Here is a 19,546-nt window from a genome sequence, read left to right on the forward strand (position 1 = left end):
GGAGGAAGCAGGCTCCCTGCTGAGCAGAGAGTCCGATGTGGGGCTCGATCCCAGGACCCTGGGATCATGACCTGAGCCGAAGGTGGAGGCTTTAACCCACTGAGCCACCCAGGCGCCCCTGCTTAGAAGTATTTTTAAGGGGCAACTGGGTAGCTCAGTTGGTTAAGCGTTTGACTCTTTAAAAAAAAAAAAAAAAAAAAAAGGCAGCTGACTCTTGATTTTATCTCAGGGTCCTGAGATTGAGAAGATAAGTCCCAGGTCAGGCACTGGGCCTGAAGCCTGAGTCTGTCTCTCCTTCTTCCCCTCCCCATCGCTCAGCTCTCTCTCTCTCTCAAAAAAAAAAAAAAAAAAAAAAAAGGTATTTTTAAGCATTCAGTAAAAATTATAGAATCTAATAAAGATTTATTTAACATAGGCTCTTTGCTCAGTGTAGGACTTAAACTCATAACTCTGAGATTAAGAGCCCATGCTCTATTAATTGAGCCAGCTGGGCCCCTCTAATTTAATAAAAATTTAGAATTAAAGAAACCTGGGTAGAAAACCCATCAAGATTCCAGATGAATGGATAAAGATGGTGTGGTGTGTATACACATACATACATACATATATCTGTACAATTTGCAATGACGTGGATGGAACTAGAGGGTATTATGCTAAGTGAAATTAGTCAGTCAGAGAAAGACAGTTATCATATGATCTCACTGATATGTGCAATTTGAGAAATAAGGCAGAGGATCATAAGGGAAGAGAGGGAAAAATGAAACAAGATGAAACCAGAGAGGGAAACAAATTCTTAATCTCAGGAAACAAATTGAGGGTTTCTGCAGTGGAGGGGTTTGGGATGGGTGGGTGGGTGAGTGATGGACATTGGGGAGGGTATGTGTTGTGATGAGCACGGTGAATTGTGTAAAACAGATGAATCACCCACCTGCACCCCTGAAACAAATAATACATTATATGTTAATAATAAAAAAAAGAAAGAAAACCTGTCAAAATCCATCAGCATGTGCCCCAGTAGAAAGAGTTACCAGTGTGTCTGGCACTGTGACAAGTAGGAATTAATGTAGCCCTGAGTTAGTACAATATAACTGACCTTTTAGAGACTCTAGCTAAGTTCAGTTTTAAACATCTGCTTGAATATAGGATACCCTCTACTAATAGAAACTTGTATCTCATATGATGTTGGGAGATTCACAATGCTCTTAAAGGAAATTGTATCAAATAAGATGATACTAATATTGGCATTCCATTTCTACAAAGGCACAAACTGAAAACTGGGGACCACTGAGCTTGAACCGCATCACTCTGGACACAAATCACATCCTGTTCTACTGAACGGCCGGGGTGTGGTGAGCGTGCTGCCAGCCTAACAGTGGATACTTAATCCCTGTGCGTGTTTCTTTCTCCAGATTTCACCAGCAGTTTGAGTATCACTACTCCTGATCAGATGATTGAAAAGGCCAAAGGAGAAACTGCTTATTTGCCATGCAAATTTACCCTTAGTCCAGAAGACCAGGGACCACTGGACATCGAGTGGCTGCTATCACCAGCTGATAATCAGAAGGTGGATCAAGTGGTAAGTTCGCTAAATGCTTGCTCACTTAGTAGATGTCCGTTGAACTTCTTAGGTGTCCATCACTGTGCTGGTCACACAGGCAGAGGTGGGGACTATGTAGTAAACCCCAGGCTTCTCTGTCTTGTGGTCTGGGTGAGGAAGGCAGTCACTGTGATATAAAGTGAGGACATGCATGTAATGGATGAAATGGTTAAGTGGCCTAAGATTATTTTTTTAAGGTTTTATTTATTTGATAGAGAGAGATCACAAGGCAGGGACTTGTGGCAGAGAGGCAGGCAGAAAGTGGGTGGGGAAGTAGGCTCCCTGCTGAGCAGAGAGCCCGATGTGGGGCTCGATCCTAGGACCCTGGGACCATGACCTGAGCCTAAGGCAGAGGCTTTAACCCACTGAGCCACCCAGGCACCCCTGGCCCAAGATTTCTTAGTGAGGGCTTTAAGGAAGAAGAGGAGCTTAGGAATGTTCTGAAAATCTGGAGTTGGACATGAGTCAGGGAGTGGTAGGAGGAGGGTATGTGGAGAAGGCTTGATAGATAGCATGGTAGGAATATACATCATGTGTTAGGGGACAGCAAGTAAGCAAGACTTGGTGAAGAATTAGAATTCAACTTTTTGTTTTTTGTTTTATTTTTTCATTTTTTTTTAAAGAATTCTTTTTTTTTTTTTTAAAGATTTTATTTATTTATTTGACAGAGAGAAATCACAAGTAGATGGAGAGGCAGGCAGAGAGAGAGAGGGAAGCAGGCTCTCCGCTGAGCAGAGAGCCCGATGCGGGACTCGATCCCAGGACTCTGAGATCATGACCTGAGCCGAAGGCAGTGGCTTAACCCACTGAGCCACCCAGGCGCCCCAAGAATTCATTTTTTAACACAAGGATTCTCTTACCAGTATAAGAGTCATCGAGTGTAACAGTGTAATGCAAATACATATTTACAACAGTCTGTTTTCCATATTCTTCAAGTTAAATATCCTGAATAATTTCTTAAAAAGCAAAACAAAATCTTCATAGCAAAACAATTTATAAAGTATTTAATCTAAAAAATGAAATAGCAAAATACTGTTATAGAAATTTTCTTAATTATGAAGTATTCAGTATTATTAAGTATTAATTTAATTTAGTTTACTTTAGTTAAACTAATAGTTGACCGTAGCAGGGGACTGGGCTGGAGAAGTTAGCCATCCTTGCTCCCTGTGTGATCTCTTTAGTCAGCAAACAGTGACCATGTGCTATGCACTTAACATATGCTGGGAAGTGTTTTATAGATTTTAATAATATATTGTTTTGTAAGCCTTAAAACACCCTAAAATGAGAATTTTTATGCATGTGAAGAAGAGGAAATGGAGGCCCAGGGTCACACAGCTGGCAACAGATGCAGATGGGGTTTGAGCTGAGGTCTCTCTAGCTTCCTACTGCACTTTATGGCCCCTGGCTCCATCCCACGCTGCCTCCCGTGTGTCATACGCCTCTGTCTTCCTGTAGAATAGGAAAAAGACACCCTCCTCTCATGGTTGTGATGAGAATGCAGAAGGTAAAAGTCCTGTAAAATTAATTCAGTGCCAAGTCCATAAACATACCAAGTCAGATAGATGGGGTTTACATCTTAGCTGTGGGGCTTTGCAAAAGTTGGTGTGTGAGAGCCACTGCTGTCCTCAGCTTCAGGGTGAAATGCGGACGGCGCTGCACCGTCCTTGCAGTATTGTGAAGAGGAATCAGAATTGCCTGGTCGATGTTAGTTCTCTGTCGCATGACTGCATTTGTGGTACTGTTTTCTTGGGAAAATACTAAGAGAGTTTACAAAACTAACAGTGAGGACGCATCTTGTCAGACTCCTTAAAAAGCTGCTGAAGTGTGTTTATAGCACAATGAGGGATTGAGTATAGAAGGCTGAACAAGGGAGTCACTAGTTCAGTGCGGAGGACGATAGGACAGCCTCGACTGAGTCAGCCCTAGACCTTTCAACTGCTGCTTTTATTTACTTAGCAAACTGGTATTGAGTGCAGATATTTAATATATAAATTTTAAAATCTAGTGGACAAAGGGTCGGATTAGCATCACAAGGGGTGATGATACCGAAAAGAACCCAAGTCCCTGCCATCAAGAAATTCCTGCAGAGGACACTGATGTCCTGGTTATACTGCCCATAATTAACATCTTAGATAAAAATTACTTTCAGGATGTAGACTAGTCATGTTCTCAGATTATTACTTGAGTTTGGTGCCGCTGCTCTTTGACCCTTAGGTCCAAGATGACCAGATGACCAGAATGAAGAATTTCATTAGCAAGTGTGAAAAAATTATCAAGTATGTTAATTTGGGTGATAGAGATGACTATTGTAATTCTGCTCCAAGCCAAGTTTAACACAGAATTTTATTTTCCCTCTAAATTTAGCCTTTAGTTATTTCCATTAAAGCTTATAACAGTGGCCCAGAAAACTCAGTGGAATTAGAAAGGGGTCTTTGCTCTTTGTCTCAGAAGACTAGTTGAAAGGTCCTGTTACCCTGGGCACATATATCCCCGAGGTTTAAAACTTTGTCTTTTAGAGTCTAGAACCCTCAAGTGCCTCTGACTTTGTATTAAGATTAAAAAAAAAAAAATGTTGTCTTTTTTGTTGTTGTTAGAGTCCACCTGTAAATTACCACAAGCATTTTTTGGGGAATAAGGGTGGTGGTGTTTACCTGATTTTATACATTTGATTGACAATACTGTAAGCTCTGAGACTGCTAAAAAGCAGCGTGCATAGGAATTCACACATCTGTGTTCTTGTCTGGTCTAACTAAATTACTCTCTTATGTAGGGCTATATTACTTACATTGGGTCTTGGCTTTCCTATTTATTTATTAAATTTTTCTTGTGAATTTGTTTTTATTGGGATATAAGCGATGGGTTGGGAAGTATCACGGGGGTTATGGCTTACCAGGTAAATGTCCACTCTGATCTGCTTGGGAGAACTTCTGGAGCTTTTTCTTTTTGGAGCTGCTGCTTTTGCTGCCAGCAGCTTCTTCAGGTCCACTGGTAAGTGGCTCTTGGTTTTCCATTTGAAATTAAAGTGTGTGACCATACTCAAGGATTCCATTGATCTCTGTTTTCTTTCTTTCTTTTTCTTTCCCCTTCTTTGTTTCTTTCCTCCCTTCTTTTTTTGTTTCTTAGATTTTATTTATTATTTTTTAAATTACTTTCTTGAGAGAGAGAGAGTGCAAGTGTGTTGAGGGCAGGGGGAGGGGAGAGAATCTCAAGCAAGCTTCATGCTCAGTGTAGAGCCTGATGTGAGGCTCAGTCTCAGGACTCTAAGATTGTGACGAGTAAAATCAAGAGTCAGATGCTTAAGTGACTGAGCCACCCAGGGCTCCAAGATTTGATTTGACTTTTTTTCAAAGATTTATTTATTAAAAACACATTATTTGAGAGAGACAGTGAGAGCACAAGCAGGGTGGGGAGACACATAAGTGGATTCTCCACACAAGCAGAAATGGGGGGGACAGAGGGAGAGGGAGAAGCAGGCTTCCTGCTGAGCAGAGAGCCTGACGCAATGCTTGATCCCAGGACTTTGGGATCATGACCTCAGTTGAAGGCAGATGCTTAACTGACTGAGCCCCTCTAGTGCACAGCCCTCCCCATGATTTCATCTTTAAGTAATCTTGACAAACCCATAATGGGATTCAAACTTAGAACCCTGAAATCAAGAGTCGTGTGTTCTACTGACTGAGCCAGCCAGGCACCCTGTGATGTCTTGTTTTCTTAATATGTGATTTGAATAATTGTAGTTTTCCTGATGATATTGTGTTTTTATTCTTTTTTGGATCCTACAGAAAGTACCATGGTGTATCCACAGCTCCTTTAATGAGACAGAGGGTTTGCTTATTTGTTTTTCCCTTGTCTTATTTTGGTTTTCTTTCAGATTATTTTATATTCTGGAGACAAAATTTATGACGACTACTACCAAGATCTGAAAGGACGAGTACATTTTACAAGTAGTGACCTCAAATCTGGTGACGCATCAATAAATGTAACAAATTTACGGTTGTCGGATATTGGCACATATCAGTGCAAAGTGAAAAAAGCTCCTGGTGTTGGAAATAAGAAGATTCAGCTGACAGTTCTTGGTAAATTGTTTGTATTAATGTTATTTGTTACCAGAGTAATACAACACAGTTCTGTAGTAGCAGCATCTGAAGTAATCCTAATGTCCTCAAATAATATAAAACCAGCACCATTTTTTGGATTAAAAATATAGGAGGTGATCAGCTTCTTTGTGAAATTCCTAAAAGAGTTTAAAGGCAAATGAACAAGTTTTGTGATATGGAAAAAGAACCCCAAGCCAGGCTTTAGGAAATCCAGGTGTTTTTTTGTTTTGTTTTGTTTTTGTTTTTTGTATTTTTCTTAGATTTGCCCTGGTCTCAGCCTACCTTTTGAAACACAGAAAGATTTAATTATTCTTAAATCTCTATCCTATTCCATTCAGTTCAGAAGTGGTTGTTATGGGCACTTCAGGCTTTTTCAAACTATGTAACTTTAATAAATGGGATTTCTATGATGAATACTTGGAGTATTTAGAACAGAAAAGATGGAATACAGTAGAACAAATATTAAAGGGATAATCCCACTAGACATCAGATAATCATTTATTATTATTTTTTAAAATTTTTTTAAAAGATTTTATTTATTTGACAGACAGAGAGGGAACATCAGCAGAGGGATTGGGAAAGGCAGAAGCAGGCTTCCCACTAAGTGGGGAGCCTGTTGCAGGGCTCGGTCCCACGACACTGGGATCATGACCTGAGCTGAAGGCAGTGGCTTAACCACTGAGTCACCCAGGCGCCCCATCAGATAATTATTTTAACCTCTCTGAGCATCACTGTTTTTCATCCTTTAAGGTAAAGGGATTAGACAAATGATCACTAGGCTGTCTTGTTTTCTCTATGACAGTTAAGAAGGAGATTAGTAAACTGGCAAAGACTGCAATGTTCATTCTTCTCTAGATTCTGTGGTTGTGCACAAGCAGTCTTAATTCCTTCAAACTGAGAAACTGAAAGGTTAGTGTTCATAAGTTTACTTCTAAAGTCTTAACATGGTAGACTTTATCCAGAAATACAATGGCTGCCACGTAGAAAAACACAATTGTCTAGCTCTGTTTTATGATAGGAAATTCCCCCGTTTTGTGACCTAAGGTGTCCTGTTTTGGGTTACACTTGGGGACCCATTTTTGGAAGGAAATTTGGGTCTCTGGAGCCACTTGGCATACCTCTAGAAGTACCCAATCAAGGCAGTTCTCCCCCCACATCAGCTCTACCTCCTTCCTTTTGTTTTAGAGAACTGATTGGTGGTGGGGAGGGTGAAAAAGTTAGAGGTGTTGGGTCCAAACTCCTTTAATACATCACTGTTTTCTGAAGCATGAGTGTAAGAGCTGGTGGCGACTAGGAGCAAGAATGTGGATTTTCGTGCACTCCAGCGGCAACTTTAGGGGTTGTGTTTAGTAAGACTGCCTTCCACTGACAGCATTGTTGAGTGCGTACACAAGGAAGTCCTGGTAAAAGGCACTTCGTCCTGAATGGCCCTGGTTCAAAATATTTCCTATGGTATGAAAGCCACTGAACCTGAGTAGGGAACCAGAGAGAGAATATGGTAACATTGGGAATTCTAGCTTCTATGTCTTCATTTAATAAACATGGAGTTACCTTTCTTTCTCATAAATGTGAAAGCAGGTAACATTTTAATAACTTGTCTGAACTCTTATCTCAGGCCCAGGCGTACCTGGGATTATAACTCAGTGAATCTTCTTTTATTTATAACACACGCTCCAGGAAGTATTGAGTTGAGATAGAGATGGAATTTTAACTGGTCCGTAATGTACCAAACTATACCTGTTATCAGAATTATTTGTTGTGGACCCTGGAGTGGACAGGTACAGTGAGAAGCATGCAGTTGGCTCACATTCCCAGAAATGGTGTGAACAAGCACAGTAGGTGTGGGCGGGTGTATGTTCCCATGGGACCAGGTTCTGTATTGAATTTGCAGGTCCTGACTGAAGGGATCACGACAGCACAAGGCAGCTCATTTCCCAGAAGGAACCTGAGTCAGGGATAACCGGTTGGCACATGATGTGGTTAAGCACACTTGTGACAGCAGCCATGACCGCCACGCAGGAGAGATGTCCCCTTTTCATTAAACCTCACAACCCAGCATTTCATACCTCACGATGGATGAGGGAGAAGCACTGACAGTAACTTCTTTTGTTATGTCTGTGGGGGATCAACCGTGGCCTCACAAGCTGTGAATCCAAACCAGGGAGGGAGGAGGGGTGAAGTGGAGGGTAAGAGGAGAAAGGGAAGCGATTACTGAGGGCCAGTGGGGATGACTAATACTCTGATTTGACAAGCTGTGTCAGAGCTGGAGGAGAATTTCCCGTAGTGCTCTCTTCCATGTTCCCAGATGAGTCATGGCTGCTGCTGGGAGACACTCCCAGAATTTTCTCTTGCAAGTGACTGTTGAATGGAAGTTTATCTGTTAGCTTTACCTGAGACATCTGCTTGGATAGTCCAGAGGAAAAACAAAACGAGGTGCCCTCTAGGGACCAGACCCAGTGTTAGTCCAGTGGAACTCAGTTCACTTGGAGGCCTTGCCTAATACCTTCATTTGCTTCTGGGGAATCTGGAGGAGATGCCACAAAGGCATTCACAGAGTAATGATGCTTGTTCATTGAGCCCTGTGTGCTGTGGGGACATGACCTGGGATGACTGTTAGCTGCCTGGGTGTGAGGGTGAAGTGTTACTGTAGCTCGCCCCACTGCCAGAGCCTGCCCTACTCTTCAGATAGGCCACAAGTTCATGTGGATGCAACTCAGTAACAAAGGGAATTGACTGAGGGTTAATATGTGGCCAAACATCACTAGCACCTTCTGCCCCTTGACCTCTGAAGGGGCATATGAATGAGACCTTTTGATATAAACAGATGACGTTTTCTTGATGAGTAGAACAACAATTAATTGTTTCCTGGTTGTACACAGCCCAGTCGCATGTGGCGTAGCTCAGTGAATGCTGGCCCTGAGGGATTTGTAAGGCATTGGTAAAGGACAAGGCATTTTTTTCCCCCATTTTTTATTTTGAAATAGTTTCAAAATAAAATAGAAAAGTTTCTCTAATTGAATATGACTTTTTCCTCTCTATGAGTGCAAAATAAGAGAAGTATCTTGGGACCCACTTTGAGACTATGCAATATCTTGTTTCTTCTCAAACTTTTGCCCATGATTTCTGTGCACAACTTCACTTGGAGACGGTATTTTGTTGCTGTTCCATCACTTAACCCATTTATTATAGGCTAGTGGTGTTTATTTATTTATTTATTTATTTATTTTTTAAAGATTTTATTTATTTATTTGATAGAGAGAGATCACAGTAGACAGAGAGGCAGGCAGGCAGAGAGAGAGAGAGGGAAGCAGGCTCCCTGCTGAGCAGAGAGCCCGATGCGGGACTCGATCCCAGGACCCTGAGATCAGGACCTGAGCCGAAGGCAGAGGCTTAACCCACTGAGCCACCCAGGTCCCAGGTGCCCCTAGGCTAGTGGTGTTTTAAATGGTGGAGCTTCTACTGGTCTTTCAGCTCCTTTAGTCACTTTACTGTGATGGCAGAAGTGCTGTTTATCCAGGCACCCTTGGCTATTATTTTCTGTGCCAGATCGCCACAGCTTGTCTTCATCTTGGTTTTGCCACAGAAGGAGCATGTGTACTTGGCATGCTGGCTCCTGTCAATCTTTTGCACCATTTTCCTGAGGGAGGCACCGTAACAGGTCCCATATTTGGCAACGATTCCGACCTTCTTGATGCATTTAGCCGTGTTGCTGCAAACTAGTTCTGAGCCCAGAGCATGGTGTTTTCAACCAAGCAAAAATAGCATTTCTGGGTAGATGATGTAATGTCCCTTATTGGAATTTAGAGTGTTTCTCCCACAGACTGATGCAGGCCATTAGTGTGGGGGGGTGATGATAGGGTACGTGTATGGAGTACAGCGTTACTACACTGCTGGAACGCTGCCCGAGTACAAGTTGGTGGACACGCGCCTTTTCTTGAGAAGGACTGTTGGCTGTGCTAATGATCGTGGAAGCAAATATTCTGGGGACAATGGTCAGGTATCCTGGAACCCCAGGCCAAAGAAACATTAGAAGATAAGACTTTTGTATCTGTAAGTCTTCCTTTGTGGTTTTTATCTTTCTTTCAGTATACCCAAGTGCCATGAATTACGAGTTACCTTCCTGTGGTTTAATGGTTGGGGTTGGCATGTGAAAGACTTGCACTTTCTCCTCCCAGTGGAAAGCAGGCCCCTCCAGAGTGAAACCCAGAAGCCAGGGTTGGTAACCTCTTGTTCTATTACAGGCCGAGTGTGTATCTCAAGCTCAGTGGGGCCTTGAATTTTTTCAGCAGCCACTTTAAGTTAACTGCCCATTATTGGATGTATTTGGTTTATGGGAAAGGGATATTTTGTTAGAAAAGATGAAGGTTAGAGTTAGAACACTGTATTACCAGTAGATTTTTTTTTTAAGATTATTTATTTATTTGACAGACAGAGACCACAAGTAGACAGAGAGGCAGGCAGAGAGAGAGGAGGAAGCAGGCTCCCTGCTGAGCAGAGAGCCCGATGTGGGGCTCAATCCCAGGACCCTGAGATCATGACCCGAGCCGAAGGCAGAGGCTTTAACCCACTGAGCCACCCAGGCGCCCCACCAATAGACTTTTGATGTATGAAGCAATGCTTCAATATCTCATAATATCTGCTAATTTATGTAGTAAAGGATATATTTGGTGGTTTGAGAAAATGAAGAAAAGAGCTAATTTCTTTGAAGATTCACAGGATGAAATAATTTGCAAAACTGATATAAAAGTTTTTCATTGATGTAGTTCCCCAGGGCAACTGATCAATCTGAAAAAGGAACATATTTGCTTAGGAAAGTAACCAGTACAATTAAATGCTGTGTCCACCCTTGTTAAAAGGTACAGGCAGTAAGAAGAGTGGCAAAATGAAATCAAATTTAAGTATTATCAAAGAATGTAAAGATGTGAGATCATGAATGGCAACCTTTGTTAAAAATGCTCTGCAGTAATTCTTTTGGTCAACTTTGGAAAACAGTTTGAATGTTTCTTATTTAGTTAAACATGCACTTACTAGATATGATCCAGGAATTACCAAGAAAAAGGAAAATGTGTGAACATTTACGTAGTGTTGAAGCACCATTTCTAATAGCACAAAACTGTAGAACCCATTTACATTTTCATAGCAGTGAAACAATAAAAGCCCATCTCTAGGACTGAAAGAATAAAAATTAGCTCCGACTGAAAAAGAAACAAGCAGGCCTGCTATTTACCAGACTGGGAAGACATGCAATAAAACCCGCTATTCATAGGGAACACTGTTCCTCCCAAGGTTGTGGAGTGGGGGTAAACTAGAAACTGCTGTTGCTTCCCCATTCTTGCCCCCACTTTACTCATCTTTTCCTGGGTTCCTCTGTTGCTAAATGGCCCTCATGTCCAGTGTAATCCCTGCTTCTCCTAATCTTGCCTTGGAAGTAGCCTCTGATTTAGAATGGGTCCACACCGCTCTTAGCCCATACTCAGAATCTTTCAGGATCCCTCCTCTAATGGTGAGATCCTCCTCTACACATCTTTTCCCTTGGAGTTTAGCTGATTGAGCTTCAACATGAGCCCTAAAACTGGAAACCATGTTTGCTGGTGGATGAATGGGGAAGCAAATCTGTGTTCTAGTCCCTTGATAGAATACAGCTGAGCATTAAAAAAGAATGAAGGACCACATGATAATGAGTCAGTGGTTGTGCAATGTACTATGTGTTTAATCCTTGCAAACATAAGTTCTGTTGTCTTGTGTAAAGTTACCATTTACTCTTTTCTCAGTTAAGCCATCAGGTATAAGATGTTACGTTGATGGATCAGAAGAAATTGGAAATGACTTCAAACTAAAATGTGAACCTAAGGAAGGTTCACTTCCATTACAGTATGAATGGCAGAAGTTGTCCAACTCACAGAAACTGCCCACTTTGTGGTTACCAGGTATTGCTGATATTACAGATTATACTATATGCCATCAGTTTGGACTTAGATCTAGTAGTGGGGTATGTGTGTGTGTGTATTTTGAAATTCCCAGATACCTCCCCTTTTCTGTATAAAACAATCAGGATTCCATGAGAATTATTCATTGTTTTACAATGACAACTTAGTGTCATATTGTGTTAATGATAATATTTTTATAATCTCACTGCTTAGGATATTATAGTTTCTTTGTTATAGATTTTTTAATAGTAAGTAATACTATAATCGTAATAGTAACGATTAATAGTGATCGTAATGTAGACAATGGCTTAGTTATAATAAGAGTAGGATCTTGAATGCTTTGCCTAGATTAATGATGAAGTAGGATTTCTCTCCACCTCTTCCTTTTCTCAAACTAAGAGGCCAAAACTATCTGACCCCTTCTGACTCTGAAACATCTTTCTTCCACCTGCAGGGATAAAATAGGTTTTGAAATCTTCTGCACCAAAGAGCCTTGTGGGATGGAATTTTTGGTTTTGTTTTTTAAAGTAATCTCTAGGCCCAGTGTGGGACTCAAACTCCTCAGCACCCTGAGATCAGGAGTTGCATGTTCTACCAGTTGAGTCAGCCAGGCGCCCCACTGTTTTTTAGAATCAGTGTGCCTCTGCTTCAGGGGAGGCTGTATGTGGCTAAGGCAGTGGTGGATACTCTGGCTTGTGATACAAATGAACTAGAGGGCAGTAACAGCTGGTCCTTGAACAACACAGGTTTGAACCATGAAGGTCCATTTATACATGGATTTTTTTACAGAGCGTACTGAAAATGTATTTTCCTTATGATTTTCTTAGTAGCATTTTCTTCCTAGTTTACTCATTGCAAGAATGCAGTATATAACACAGATAAAATGCAAAACATGCCCGTCGGCTGTTTATGCTACTGTAAGGTTTCCAGTCAAGAGTAGGCTAATTATAGTTACATTCAAGGGACACATGGGTGGCTCCATTGATGGAGCGTGGGACTCCTGATTTCCACTCAGGTGCTTATCTTGGGGTCACGAGATGGAGCCTGTGTTAGGCTCCGGGCTCAGTGCAGAGTCAGTTTGAGATTCTCTCTCCCCCTCTCCCTGTGCGCCCCCCTGCTCGTATGTGCACTGCCTTGCTCTAAATAAATAATAAAATCCTTTTAAAAATTACAGTTACATTTTGGGGGAGTCAAAAATTATACCCTGATCGTTAACTGTGCAGGAAATCCTTACACGCCTGCCCCCGCCGCACCCCCCCCCCCCGCCCCCGCCGTTGTTTGAGAGTCAGCCACGTCTGCGTTCTGGAGGTGCTCACATGTCTCCATAGACATTTGTTCGTACCCAGCTTCCATTTGTCTCACTTTTACCTGGATTGTCAAACTTAATATGGTTTGCCTTTACTAAAAACTTAGCAATGCAATATTGTGAAGATGGGTTATGCCATATACTTCCTTTTTCCCCCATAGACATGAAGTCACCTGTTATATCTGTAAAAAATGCCTCTACTGAGTACTCTGGGACATATAGTTGTACAGTCACAAACAGAGTAGGCTCCGATCAGTGCCAGCTACGCCTGAATGTTGTTCCACGTAAGTACCTTCTTTCTGTCTGTTGTGAGGACGTCTGTTTGCGTCGTCTTCATATAGCTTCCTTTGGTTCAGTCAGCAAGTGTGTATTGAGGGCAAGGGGATGTTAACTTGGCAAAGCACTCTGTGATTTGGTTATTTGCTATTCGAAGTCCTGGGAAGGGGAAAAAATATATATCCTTTATTATTGTAATGACATTAAGAAGGTAAGAGTTGTCAAATTGACTCTTGTATTTAGACATTAGAGGTATAAGCTATTTAGAACATTCTTCTATGCCAACCAAGGTAGCTATGATATTAAAATCTTTTAGTCTAGTTTCATGATTTTTATGCTTGAAATAGATTATGTAGTCCAGAAGAAAGTTCTTCCAGTGGGTCTTTTCCACTGGACCAAAAAACTAATAAATGTGTTCCTTAAAGTTAATATATGCAATGAAATCCATCCATCACTATGTACCCTTAACCTTCAATATGACTAGATACGGATACAGATTTTTTTTTACTATTAATTATTGTCTTATTTATATCTTATTCTAGCTTCAAATAGAGCTGGAACAATTGCAGGAGCAGTTGTAGGAATTTTGCTTGCTCTAGTGCTCATTGGTCTTATCGTCTTTTGCTGTCGTAAAAAGCGCAGAGAAGAAAAATACGAAAAGGAAGTTCATCATGATATCAGGTAATTAAGTGACACAAGAGTTGACTGATAGAAATTAAATTTTTATGTCTCTAAAGCATTAATTCTCTTAACCACCTGAAGCATTTACCCCTCTAGAACTGGATAAAGCATTTACTTTCAGTTTCAAGTGCGCGGAACTGACCAACCTCTGTTGTGCCCTGCCTCCGGCCCTTATTTTGAATCCTATTTTAAGAGCTACTGCAAATGCTTAAGACTGTCTGCCTCCTCCCGATAAAGTGCAGGCATGAAGTTTCTCCAAAAATGAGCAGATGTTGAGGTTTAGAAAGAAAGACCTGATAGTATCAAGTGACATTGGTAATTTATAGAAATGTTAGTAACTATGATTTTATTTTTTAATATTCTAAACTAGTAGATCTTAACTAGAAGTGTGCATTGCATTATAGAACTTTAAAATAATAACATACGACTTAAATAACATCCAGCAGGTAAATTGACATTTGGTAGGTCTGGCTTGGGGTCTGGACACTTGTCTTTTTAAACTGCACCAGAGGTAACTCTGGTGTATATTCTTTGTCATTGCTTGGTATGAAAATTCTTATGCGTAAACTCTGAGTTTTTGTAAATTTGAATCTGCTAAGTTTTCAGCTAAGGTCTTAGAGAAGTAATTTCCTTATTTTGGTAGAAATATTTTCATAGATGTTAATGCCTTATTAGCTATAATGTGTTGGCGTGTTGGCCGACCATAACTGTAGATTGTCTTATCAGTGATAGTAGAGTATGAAGAAATTTAAGTTTGTTCCTTATAAGACAGCATTATAGAATCAAATGTTTGTAAAATTTTCATTTTATTATGTATGAAGGAATATACTCTGTAAATGATAGATTTGGGATGAATACACAGTCCATAACATTGTACCTTACTGCAATTGCTTTTTTGTGTGTCATGCACACTTTTATATACACGATACTTAGAGGATCTTTCTTCACCCATACCCATTTTTCATAGCTTATGTAATTATAGGTTTTTAGAAACTTGTTCTTTGAACTTGTGTTGGGATCTTTGCTTTCTAGGGAAGACGTGCCTCCTCCAAAGAGCCGTGCGTCCACCGCCCGGAGCTACATCGGCAGCAATCACTCGTCCCTGGGCTCCATGTCTCCTTCCAACATGGAAGGGTATGCCAAGACTCAGTATAACCAGGTACCAAGTGAAGACTTCGAACGTCCTCCCCAGAGCCCAACTCTCGCACCTGCTAAGGTAGCTGCCCCTAATCTAAGTAGGATGGGGGCGGTGCCTGTGATGATTCCAGCGCAGAGCAAGGACGGGTCCATAGTGTAGAGCCTCTGCACTTCCATGTGTGCTGTCCAGGTTTCTTTTCTCCTCTTCGGGTAGGAAGACTGTTCCGTTCTAAATTCTGCTACCAGCCTCAACATGTATCAAGAACTTAACCAGAACCTGAAAATTATGTTTTAAAAAGTTTTGTGTGGTTACTGAAATAGTAAAGTTGAATTGAAGTCACTAAAGACAGATTCACCAACTAAAAAATATTTCCTTTAAGAGATTGATTTGATAGATTTCTAAATATCAACACTTAAAAGATATAGCACTTTGAATATGAAATCCTAGGTGAAGAAATTGGTGAACTTACATGCACCCTAAGTTGATACTTGAATCATGTGCACCTGGTACTTCCTGTTTTCTACCATTTATTTTTAGGTTACCTTTCTCAATTAATTTGTGATCTGGTATCCCCTCCAAATAGGTAAAGAAACATCCATCCAAAAATACTTACGACACACCTGTGTTTGTTCTTTTTGAAACTTCTTTGGAAGCTCATTTAAATATGAGTTTGAAACAGCTCTCTAATAACATAAACACTACAGTGTTCTAGAAATTACTAGTTTTACTTCCGAATCATTTATAGACCTTGTCTATGAAATGATTTCTTAACTATTTAATTGATAGACTGCTGTAGGCAACAAGGACATAGTAAGCTCCTTTACATGCTAAAATAAAGGAGCATCTCTCTGATTCATTTAGAGATACTAGTTAGCGGTGCGGTAGTGAATATGGGTTTTGTTGATGAGTGATCTGATGCCTTGAGGCCTGTGGCCGTCTGTAGAACAATGACAGTCAGAACAAGGATGGAATATTTTGCAGTTCCCAACTAAACACTAGCCCTTGAGGTGATATTTTTCTAATAAGAAAATTATGACTCATTATTTGACAATTACAGTTTGAAATTCCCCAATCATTGGTTCTAAATTGAAAAACATTTGTTCAGTGTTTAGGGGGGGTGGATTATGTTGGTGTTGCACAATATATGTTTTAGAAACATGTAATCCTACATTTACCACTTGAATGTGGTTCCTGGAGGTTATTGTCTTCATAGACTCAGAATGATGAAATACATTTTCAGCTAGGAGGCGTCCTCCATCGATTCTGTATTTCAGACTTGGGAGGATGTATAGCTCTTTTATGGCCAACATGTCCTTGTGTAGTTGCAGAAAATCACGGTGAGCTTGGAAAAGAGTGAGTCTTAGTTTTGTGAAAGTGATTTATTCTTTAAAAAAAAAAAAAAAAAAAAAGGAGAGAGAGAAATGAAAGGAAAAGGAGTAGAAGGTTTGCTCCTCTCCTAACTGCCAAATGTGTTAAATACTATTGTAGCAGAAGAAAGTGAGTTTATTGTATTTCCCTTAAGATTGTGAGGGAGTGTGGATATAGTAAAATGAGCCAACAGTTTCTTTATAGTAAATAAGGTTTGCAATAAATTATTTCACTAGCTCTAAAACCTTTTCCCTAGATTTTGATAGGGAGTCGGTTTCTGTTGATCTCTTCGGGTGCTGTGGTGGTAAATGCTACATTATAAATTAATGTTCGTATGAATTTGAGGTTAGGCAGAGTATTGTGTATACTTTTTAATGCTGAACTTAAACTGAATGTCTGTGTAATGGATTAGTGTATAGTTTTATATATTTGGAAGCATTTTTTAGTAGGTTTTTAACCCTATATAATATTGCTTTTATACTTGCGTTAACATTTTCATCTGTGCCTTTGGGTAGTTTTAATTTTTATTATGAATTTCTGGTGCCTATGAGCTAGCTATCACCTGAAAGGTGCTTAGAGGTGAAGGTACTGTTAAAAACACATCACTGTGACACCTTTCTCTTTTCATACTTTGATTCTTGCCTCCTCTTCCTTCTTCTTTTTGGGTGCAACTTAACCGATTGTGTTATTCATAAAGTTTCTAAAATTTCAACATCCCCAGCACTCTGACTGTGTATGATTTTGTAAAAGTAGCTATTTTTGAACGCCAGATGTTTGGCCTGTTTTGTATAATAAAATTTATAAGATAGTGTAAGAATAAATAACAGATCACAGACTTGGATAATAAAAGCATTTGATCCTTCCTGTCCCCAGTTTTCATACAGTGAAGATTACTCTGTCGATCTAAATAGGAACTACGGTAAAAGGTGAATGTGTCCGCCTCTCTGAGATGTGGCTCTGAGTAATCAGACTCTCCCAGAAGCGCTTTCAGGTCCACACCGCTTACAGCCTGAGAACAGAGCTCGTAAAACGTCACCTGTGTGACCTGAGAAGACTGGCTGGGTAGGATTAAGTTTCAAGGACAGAGTTCAGTTTTATACTTACTTCTCCAGCTGTTCTCATTGTAAATTTCAATTGATCCAAAAGTCAGATTGGTCAGGTACTGATAACTTCCCAAATAATTCTCAGCAATCATTCAGTTGAGCTGGAAGTATTTCTTTTAGAATAACTTAGCAATCATCAAGCAATTCAACCAAAACTGGCTGTTCAAAGCATTACCATGAGAAAGCCAATCCTGGCCGCTCCAGAACAGCCCTGCATCTTTGAGGAGAATCCATTTGATTCTGTTTGACACCTGAGACTTGACACCGTCTTTTTGAGTTACACAGGATCATTTGGAGAGAAATGGTACTGGCGAGGATGAGTTCTGTGCTTAGAATATGTAGTTCACTGGTGTTCTTTTTCTTATCGGCAGTTTGACCAGTATTCCCCTCTTTGAGAACCCCCCAAATTTCTTATCAATTATACTGATGACGAGTTTATTCAGGCAAATAACTTTCTTTAAATTTGGGCTATCTGCCATGGAGTGGTTACTTTGGAAACACAGTCTGAGTGTGTCTTGGGAGGGTTTAGTTGAAGAAATGCAGTTAGATTATGGATGTTAAGAAATACCTGATTTTGTTAAAATGCTAATTTTTAAGATTGAATTCTGGAAATTTGGAGCAAGTGAAGGGGCAAGTAAACATTTTGATTAAATATAGAAAGAACTCATTGCATGAAGTTGGATATTCAATTCTGTAACGTATGGCTTCTTAAAATAACTACTCTTTCTGTGTGCGTGGGGCATGTAAATTTGAAGTTCTATGAATGTTTAAGGTTCTTTCCTAATCTGTTCATCTCCACAGTGTTTAGGGCTGTCAGATGCCTTATTCCAGTGTGAACAGAAAAAACAAACATTTTATGTAGTTAATGCTTTGATGTGTCACGTAAGGAGTAGTTTGTAGAAAATGTTGGCACAACTTTAACTTTTTAGTGGCTTGTGACATTATATATATGTATATATATCTTCTTAAAATTCTTGTGTTTGGTAGTATAAATGTTCTGGGCAAGTTTTAATATATCAAATGCCTTTAGATAGTCTTGCGATAGAGGCAACACATTCTGCAGGTAGAGTTTTTACTCGTTTGCCTATTTTGACACTAAAAAAGGTCCATAACGGAGCACAAATTCTACAATGTTACAGAAGTAAGGAAAAATAATGAATAAACTTGTAAATTGTGGTTCTGTTTATCTTATATAGGGTGATATCACTAAACAATTTCTTCATCTAATCTCTATTATTTAAAATCAAGCTTTTAAAAAATACTCTATTTTTTTAATTTTAAAAGTATGGTGAATATCAGTTGGATTTTTGGTTGTGAACACTAAAAGCTCCAATCAAGGAAGAACTCTGGATTTTCTGCTAACTTAATGCCATAAGTGTTAAGAGAACCACAATTTATTCACTTATTCTCATTCCTAACTGTGAACTTTTGGATAAATACACTTGTACTACTAGGAAAAAATATTTTGACACCTGACATATGCAAGTAGAGAATTGATAAGTGTCAGTTTCAAAAATGATTTTGTATTTACAGTTTCTGGCTTACGTATCCAATGGTGCAGATTTTGAAATTTGTAAAAAACAAAATTTGTTTAAAAAAAAAAACAAAAAAACTTGCTCTAGTTTTGTGACCTTGTGTACTTTTGAAATAAAATCAAGAAAGCAGTTTTCTGCCTCATGGTGTGGCTTTATTGTGCCTTTTTAAAAATGTCTACTTTATAAAACTTTAGTGTGCGATTCCTCAGCGTTTCCTTTTATCTCCCCTTCTTGCATCCTTTTAAACAGAATAAAGATCAAACTGTCACACATCAATGAAAACATGTCAGACATTCTTATATTTCCCCACTCCTGTGCATTTATGTGACACCAGATAACATAGTATTTGGGGTTGAAGCCTCCACAAAGTTGTGTGATCTGTTCACAATTTATAGCGTTGACTCAAATTTGAGTTCTTGAAGAGTAGCCTTGAGTACGTAAATATCTAGTTGTGGTTTCAAGTTTTCTTGCTGATTCTAAACAAAGATTTCAGAAAAGAAAACGATGAGGTCGTAATA

General features: G+C 39.7%; 1 protein-coding gene across 5 annotated transcripts in view; it reads left to right on the top strand.

Annotated features, from left to right (window-relative positions):
- The window catches only part of CXADR (CXADR Ig-like cell adhesion molecule), a 56,008-nt gene that overhangs the window by 21,796 nt on the left and 14,666 nt on the right, over window positions 1-19,546 (top strand). For 2 of the 5 annotated variants that reach the window (XM_059164498.1, XM_059164501.1), the window contains exons 2-7: window positions 1,410-1,576; window positions 5,469-5,673; window positions 11,466-11,621; window positions 13,089-13,211; window positions 13,746-13,884; window positions 14,917-15,100. In XM_059164498.1, the coding sequence (XP_059020481.1) occupies window positions 1,410-1,576; window positions 5,469-5,673; window positions 11,466-11,621; window positions 13,089-13,211; window positions 13,746-13,884; window positions 14,917-15,100 (974 nt within the window). Of the gene's footprint in view, window positions 1-1,409; window positions 1,577-5,468; window positions 5,674-11,465; window positions 11,622-13,088; window positions 13,212-13,745; window positions 13,885-14,916; window positions 19,161-19,546 lie in introns of those variants that run through there. The other 3 variants (XM_059164499.1, XM_059164502.1, XM_059164500.1) reach the window with 2 other exon arrangements.

Source organism: Mustela lutreola, chromosome 2 (assembly GCF_030435805.1).
Source record: "Mustela lutreola isolate mMusLut2 chromosome 2, mMusLut2.pri, whole genome shotgun sequence".
NCBI classification, from domain to species: Eukaryota; Metazoa; Chordata; class Mammalia; order Carnivora; family Mustelidae; genus Mustela; species Mustela lutreola.